This window comes from Xiphophorus couchianus, chromosome 23 (assembly GCF_001444195.1).
Source record: "Xiphophorus couchianus chromosome 23, X_couchianus-1.0, whole genome shotgun sequence".
NCBI classification, from domain to species: domain Eukaryota; kingdom Metazoa; phylum Chordata; class Actinopteri; order Cyprinodontiformes; family Poeciliidae; genus Xiphophorus; species Xiphophorus couchianus.
Genome location: NC_040250.1, coordinates 10594549 through 10602575, shown reverse-complemented (window position 1 = coordinate 10602575; position 8027 = coordinate 10594549). Strand labels below are relative to the sequence as shown.

Sequence of the window (8027 nt, the reverse complement as noted above, 5' to 3'; positions counted from 1 at the left end):
GTATGCCCACTCCTGCCCGACGTCTCTCTCCCTGGGCAACTCCAGAGTGGAAGTATGTCCAACCCCTCTCAAGGAGACTGGTTCCAGAACCAGAGCCATGCGTCGAGGTGAGACCGACTATTTCTAGCCGGAACCTCTCGACCTCACGCACTAGCTCCGGCTCCTTCCCCACCAGAGAGGTGACATTCCACGTCCCAAGAGCCAGTTTCTGCAACCGAGGATCGGACCGCCAGGGTCCCCTCCCTTGGCCGCCACCCATCACACAGTGCACCCGACCCCTTTGGCCCCTCCCACGGGTGGTGGGCCCATGGGAGGGGGGGCCCATGTTTCCTCTTCGGGCTGAGCCCGGCCGGGCTCCATGGGTAAAAGCCCGGCCACCAGACGCTCGCCATTGTGCCCCCCCTCCAGGCCTGGCTCCAGAGTGGGGCCCCGGTGACCCGCGTCCGGGCGAGGGAACACCAAGTCCAAGGTTTTCCTTCATCATTGGGGTCTTCGGGCTGCACTTTGTCTGGTCCCTCACCTAGGACCTGTCTGCCTTGGGTGACCCTACCAGGGGCATGAAGCCCCAGACAGCATAGCTCCTAGGATCATTGGGGCACTCAAACCCCTCCACCACGATAAGGTGGCAGCCCATGGAGGAGACAACTATAATCAACTAATCCGCCTGACAACTATAAGTTCTCAGGTTCTATCCACCTTGTTCGATCGTAAGTAAATACAATTCTTAAATTCTCTTTCTCTAACCATATACTGTATAGTTATACAAATATATATATATACAGAAATGCATCATGCTTAATAATGATTTTCTTATTATTAGGCGCAGTTTCAGAAGATCCTAACATCATCTTAGAATCGGAATTTATAAGCGGTAAGTTTGTGATTACTATACTTTTCTTTTTTTCTTTTTAATCAGAGTTGTAAAATAATTTTAAATATTATTTGCTTACAGATCTTGCAAATACTCAGGAGACACACCAGGACCCTATAGGACTAAACAATACAAACGGTAATTTAATATCTCTGTAACCGAAGTTCTAAAAGCGAGAAAATAAAACCAATACTCTAATTTTTACAGATGTCCAGGACAGCCATAGAAAGAGTCACTTGTCATTGAATAAAAAAAGAAATGACTCTGAAGCTATCAGATCATCACACCTTGTGAATGCAGCTCCGACACCATCCGGTTCTGTTCAGACAGGAATACAGAGTAAGTTTTTTTTCTTTTAAATAATAACCTATTTGAACCAATCAGGAAACTGATTTTTTTCTCATTTTACAGGCGTAACCCATGATGAACACGATGTAATTGTCATTTCATCTGAATCAGAAGACGAACCTGTGGCAGACTTGCCTTCAGGGCAGAGATTTGATTTCAATCCCGTGACGCCTCCTCCTACACCGCCGCAGGCCGCCGGAGCAAGGCCAGAACCCGGACCGTTACCTGAACCGTTACCCGAACCGTTACCTGAACTCGAACCTGAACCGCTACCTACCGAGAGGCCTACTAATTCTCTCCGCCTATGTAAGTTTAATTATTTGTTTTAGATAATAAAGATATATACCTTTAATGCTTCTCCTGTCTGATTCCAATGCAAGTCCCTATTTTCAAACTCTTATTTTAAATGGAAAGAAAGATATATATCCGTAACAGAAACTCTAATAAAGTTTGTCATTATAACACTTCAAAATGCGAAATATGGGGAGGGGTGTGAATATTTTTATGCACTGGGAATATGTTACTGAAAACTTTACTCAGGCCACAGACAGCAACAGCAGAGGGGAGGGGTGTGTGTGTGTGTGTGTGTGTGTGTGTCCAGGGTGTGTAGGGCTGTGTGTATGTGTGTGTGTGTATGCATGCGCTTGTGTGTGTGCGTGTGTGTGTGCATGCGCTTGTGTGTCTCCAGGACATAACACCCGATGGTTAGGGGTGAGTGACCCCCTCCCCGCAGAAGATCCCTTGCTCTCTCTGTGCGTGTGTATGTCTAATGATTGTGCCATGATGTAATAAAAATGAGTTCGTGTCTTTATTTCCCCACACACCATAATTTAAAAAATAAATAAATAAATACATAAATGCTTTTTCAGTAAAGTATTGTTTAGAATTAAAGCAGCCTTACCTAAATGAATGTAATCACATTAAATATATTCCACAGCTTTCAACGCTCGTGACATACGAAAGAGGCTCGCTGCAGAAAATCTACAAGCGCGAGTTGTTTTGCTGGACGGATTGATTACAGGTACATTATTTGAATTTATCTAGTAAAATCACATCTCATAACTGTTAGAAGTTTATTCCTAATTATTTATTACAGAATCTTTTCTACTTCTGGACCGACCTCCAGCTCGAAAAAGACGACAAGCTCTGGCTCGCAACCGAGAAAAAGTTAAAATCCTGCTACAAGCCGTCAGAACAGTGCTGCAAAATGTTTCCTCCGATGCAAAGGTGATTGTGAAATGATTCATGTATGATTTGTCTCTTATAACTCAGTAAAGAATGGAACACCAACAAGCTAGAGTTGAATCATCTCAATCAGATTATTCTCAACAAATAGCTGACAATATCCAAACTCTGCAAACACTTGCATTAGCATTGAATACTGGGGGAAATGACTTTTCACAGAGCCCTGCTCTTAGCCCTGCTAGATCATCAATCTCTGATATTTTAAACGCATCTGAACTCTCAGACTATTTCAGACAAATTAATGATGCCGTTCACGGTTTAAATGACTACATATCTCCGCAAAACTCACCGGCTGCCTCGTCTGCGTTGGATGAAACTTTTCAAAATACAGAATCTCAATCAGATTATTCCCAACAAATTATTAATTCCATCCAGATTCTACAAACAATCGCTTCAGCTTTGAATACCGGGGGAAATGACTTTACACAGAGCCCTGCTCTTAACCCTGTTAGATCACCAATCTCTGATATTTTAAACGCATCTGAAGTCTCAGACTATTTCAGACAAATTGACGATGCCGTCCGCGGTTTAAATAACTGTATATCTCCGCAAAACTCACCCGTTGGTTCACCGGCTGCCTCGTCTAGCATTTCATTAGATGAAGGTTTTCAAAATACAGAATCTGTGTTACCATCTGAAACAGTTTCTGCAGCAAATGATCAAGCACAGCAGCAACAGCAGCAGCAAGGAGGTAATCTAGATCAAAATCAGAGAATTGAACGTCAGCGTTTCAATAACATTGAAATAAGGAGATCGTTATCAATCACGCCTCCAACCCATGCTGTACCTGACATTGCTGAATTCTACACCACAGTCATGAATGTTTTAACTGATCTGGCAAATACTGCAAGATCAATAGCTGAACGTAATGACTTTGTACAGTTAGAATTAGTGTGGGATAATATTTCTCATCACATAAATATCTCTGTTACTGATAACGACGCAATCCTGCCTGCATTTGAAGAATTTTTAGATGAGCTGGTTCAATCTAATGCAGAGCTGCCCTCAGAAAGTAATTTGGAGCTGATTCTTCAGATAGTCAAGAATCCTACAGGAGGCGTAAAACGCAAGGCTGAAAAAACATTGGAATGTGAATTGATTAATAAGAAGAGGCGTCACCTGTATATTGTAGAAAATACAGGAAATAAATTGTGTTTTGCTACCAGCCTGGCACATGTCGCTAATCCTGAATTTACAGATAAACAAGCTCTTGAACAGGGAAGAAAGTGGCAGCATCAGGCAGGTCTAACTGATCAGACAGCGGTTACATTCAGCGACGTCGCAAAGTTTGAAAACATTCTACAAAGAAAAATTGTAGTGTTTCATCGAACCTCAAAAGATAGGGCTTTATCTAAATTTGAAACAGATTTCCAAATTCGGTCAAATCCCTGCTTTCTCCTCCTCCATAATAATCACTTCTATGGCATTAGGAATCTTGCAGGTTTTACCGGTTCAAAATATATTTGCAAATTTTGTTACGGCTGTTATAATAATTCTAACACCCATCATTGCCAAGGTTACTGTGGTGTCTGCAGTTGTTACAGTTGCACACAATTGCAGTACAATCCAGTACGCTGTGATGACTGTAACAGAATATGTCGAAACTCTACATGCTTCGATAGGCACAAAGAACCTCGCAACAGACCTCATGCTGAAATGCTTGTAAGTGATTGCGAGATGATCAAATTTTGTTCTACGTGTAACAGGTTGTATCACATACCTATGACCAAAGAGAAAACTTTTCACGTATGCGGATCAAAATGTGTAATCTGTGGTGACAAAAATCTACCTCCTGGTACAGATGTAACTCTTAACGATCATCAATGCTACATCCAAACCAGTACTACTGATGACAAACTTCATGACAAACTAGTGTTTTACGATTTTGAAACATTTGTCGATCAGAGCGGCATACATAAACCCTTTCTAGTCTGTTCAAAAACTGTTAAAGGTGTTGAATGGCACGCTTATGGCCTGGATTGTGCACAGCAATTTCTTCTGCATTTTAGAAGAAGTATGTTTAAGGGATACACTTTCATCGCACATAATGCTCGTGGGTTTGATAGTTATTTAATGCTTAACTCAATGCTGCAGTTAGGTATCAAGCCTTTTCTAATCATGCAAGGAGGAAAAGTTCTTTGTTTTACAGACCCCGATTACAAATTGAAATTCATTGATAGCCTGTCATTTCTGACTATGAAACTGAGTGCCATGCCGAAAGCACTGGGCTTCCATGACCGCTCGAAAGGATATTTTCCCCACGAATTTTCCGCTGAAGAGCATCTCAAGTATGTGGGTGTGTTTCCTCCTTTAGATTCGTACGGCGTCAAACTTATGAATCCAGATGAGAGGCAGAAAATTACTGACTGGTACGGTGAAGCATCCAAAGGCATTTTTGACTTTGAGAAAGAATCCCTGCATTATTGCAAAAATGATGTGGACATTCTTTTTCAAGGTTGTGTTAAATTCAGAGAGGAGTTTTTTAAGGAGACAAATGTGGATCCCTTTAAGAACATCACAATTGCTTCTGCATGCATGCAGGTTTTTGTGACCAATTTTCTTCCGGAGAAATCCTTGGCGATCCCATCAGCTGTAGATTACAGGCGTGGGTCCAAAACTTTCTCCAATGCTTCAATTCAGTGGCTAGAGTGGAAGATGGACAGTGAGAACTTACAAATTGAGCACGCGCTAAACTCGGGCGAGCGCAAAATCGGACCCTATTTTGTCGACGGATTCGCAGTAATCTCAGGTTTAGCCACCGTATTCTCTTTCAACGGGTGTCTTTATCATGCCTGCCCTCGGTGTTTCAAGCAGACTGAAATGTGTCCTTTGAGAAAAGTACCGTTTGAACAAATTTATGCAGCTACGATTGAAAGATCCAAGATTCTGCAAGCCGTTTATGGTGTTCGAGTCGAGACTGTGTGGGAACATGAGTGGGATGAAATGAAAAAGTCTGATCCAGGGGTAATCAGATTCCTGGAAAAATTTGATGCGCCAGAACCTTTGGTCCCTCGGAACGCTCTGTACGGAGGTCGAACTTGTGCTCTAAAGCTCAGGTTCACAGCTGGACCGGGTGAGTCTGTGCATTATGTGGACTTCACATCTCTCTACCCTTATGTAAATGCTACGTGTGAATATCCGCTAGGTCACCCCACCCTCATTTACAAAGATTTCGATGATCCCGTCAACTATTTTGGTTTTATCAGAGCTACCGTTTATCCTCCACGAGGCCTGTTTTTTCCAGTTCTGCCCTATAAGACATCTAGGGGTAAGCTAGTTTTCACTCTTTGCCGCACATGTGCAGATATTAACAATCAAACAGGGATCTGCACCCATGAGGACGATGCTCGATCTCTGACAGGTGTTTGGGTGAGTGCTGAGTTTCAAAAAGCATTGCAATGTGGTTATCGTCTTGGAAAAATCACTGAGGTCTGGCATTTTGAGAGAAGCAGTAGCTCGATCTTTAAAGGCTACATTCACACCTTTTTGAAGGGGAAACAGGAAGCCAGCGGTTATCCCCCTGAAGCGATGGATCAGGAGAGCAGGTTGAAATATGTGAGAGATTATCAAATTAATCAAGGTATTCAACTAGATGCTGGGAAAATTGAGGGTATATATCTTTATTATCTAAAACAAATAATTAAACTTACATAGGCGGAGAGAATTAGTAGGCCTCTCGGTAGGTAGCGGTTCAGGTTCGAGTTCAGGTAACGGTTCGGGTAACGGTTCAGGTAGCGGTCCGGGTTCTGGCCTTGCTCCGGCGGCCTGCGGCGGTGTAGGAGGAGGCGTCACGGGATTGAAATCAAATCTCTGCCCTGAAGGCAAGTCTGCCACAGGTTCGTCTTCTGATTCAGATGAAATGACAATTACATCGTGTTCATCATGGGTTACGCCTGTAAAATGAGAAAAAAATCAGTTTCCTGATTGGTTCAAATAGGTTATTATTTAAAAGAAAAAAAACTTACTCTGTACTCCTGTCTGAACAGAACCGGATGGTGTCGGAGCTGCATTCACAAGGTGTGATGATCTGATAGCTTCAGAGTCATTTCTTTTTTTATTCAATGACAAGTGACTCTTTCTATGGCTGTCCTGGACATCTGTAAAAATTAGAGTATTGGTTTTATTTTCTCGCTTTTAGAACTTCGGTTACAGAGATATTAAATTACCGTTTGTATTGTTTAGTCCTATAGGGTCCTGGTGTGTCTCCTGAGTATTTGCAAGATCTGTAAGCAAATAATATTTAAAATTATTTTACAACTCTGATTAAAAAGAAAAAAAGAAAAGTATAGTAATCACAAACTTACCGCTTATAAATTCCGATTCTAAGATGATGTTAGGATCTTCTGAAACTGCGCCTAATAATAAGAAAATCATTATTAAGCATGATGCATTTCTGTATATATATATATTTGTATAACTATACAGTATATGGTTAGAGAAAGAGAATTTAAGAATTGTATTTACTTACGATCGAACAAGGTGGATAGAACCTGAGAACTTATAGTTGTTGATCTTCCTGTAAAGTCAGACATGATTCAAAAAACAATACTTTTCTAAAAAAATTTTTACAAGTCTAGAAATTCTGTTGTACCCCAAAGTCATTCGAAGTTGTGCAGAGCTGTGCTTCTTCTCCGAGATGCTAGCTCCTTTTAAAGAGGTGCAAGAGGTTTCTGTCCATTCATCTGCTTGGACACACACACACACACACACACCTGGGTGGTGACATATGCAGATTCCAAGAGCTGATAGCAGACCCGATCAGGAAGATATTCCGTTTTAAAACCAGAGATTGATCACCATTGTTATCGATTGTTTGTCAGAGGATGTCGGTGACATAGAGTTTCCTTGCACAACATGTGTTTTGACCCCTAAGGTCATGAGAATCACCCAACTAGGATTTTTTTTAACCTACCTCGCAGAGTCCTTTCCTGTTTCACCCAATATTCTCAGGAAGATATTCTGTTTTAAAACCAGAGACTGACCATCATTGTTATCGATTCTTTGCCAGAGGATGTCGGTGACATAGAGTTTCCTTGCACAACATGTGTTTTGACCCCAAAGGTCATGAGAATCACCCAACTAGGATTTGTTTTAACCTGCCTCGCAGAGCCCTTCCCCGTTTCCGCAGTGTCTCAGGAGGATATTCCGTTTAAAACCAGAGGTAACTACAACATCCTATTTAAATATACTATATTGTATATTATTCTCAATTATCTAACACTTACTGTTTTTCATACTTTCATTGTATTATTCTTAAAACTCATAATTTCCATACTTTACTTGTATTATTCTTACAACTCATACAGGTCTGAAGGCGTGGGAAAAACGGATCTGTGTGGGGGGATGGGTGGGAAAGGTGGGGGAGGGGTGGGAAAGGTGGGGGAGGGGCATCCTGTGACCGGAAATCAAAATCTATTAGTCATCAATCAATCATCCATCAAACTCCGATTAAAATTTGACAGAAGGTGTCCCATATAGTCTCTCTGATAAAGTAAATATTTTACTAAACTGCCATACGAGTTAATCTAATGAGTAGATAGAGTCAATTTTGTGTGATTTAAGC

At 41.5% G+C, this 8027-nt stretch overlaps 2 protein-coding genes across 2 annotated transcripts; one reads left to right on the top strand and one right to left on the bottom strand.

Annotated features, from left to right (window-relative positions):
- The first annotated feature begins 2104 nt into the window (after positions 1 to 2104).
- Positions 2105 to 5822, top strand: LOC114139628 (uncharacterized). The gene is made up of 4 exons (XM_028009665.1): positions 2105 to 2240; positions 2316 to 4259; positions 4779 to 5677; positions 5769 to 5822. The coding sequence occupies exons 2-4, from the start codon at positions 2498 to 2500 to the stop codon at positions 5820 to 5822; spliced, it is 2715 nt and encodes a 904-aa protein (XP_027865466.1). The 5' UTR covers positions 2105 to 2240; positions 2316 to 2497.
- Positions 5823 to 5976: 154 nt separating this feature from the next.
- On the bottom strand, positions 5977 to 7363 carry LOC114139627 (nucleolar protein 3-like). Its single transcript, XM_028009664.1, has 5 exons — positions 6769 to 7363; positions 6631 to 6687; positions 6430 to 6561; positions 6115 to 6357; positions 5977 to 5984 (listed from the first exon to the last, which is right to left on the bottom strand). The coding sequence occupies exons 1-5, from the start codon at positions 6836 to 6838 to the stop codon at positions 5977 to 5979; spliced, it is 510 nt and encodes a 169-aa protein (XP_027865465.1). The 5' UTR covers positions 6839 to 7363.
- Between the last annotated feature and the right edge of the window lie 664 nt (positions 7364 to 8027).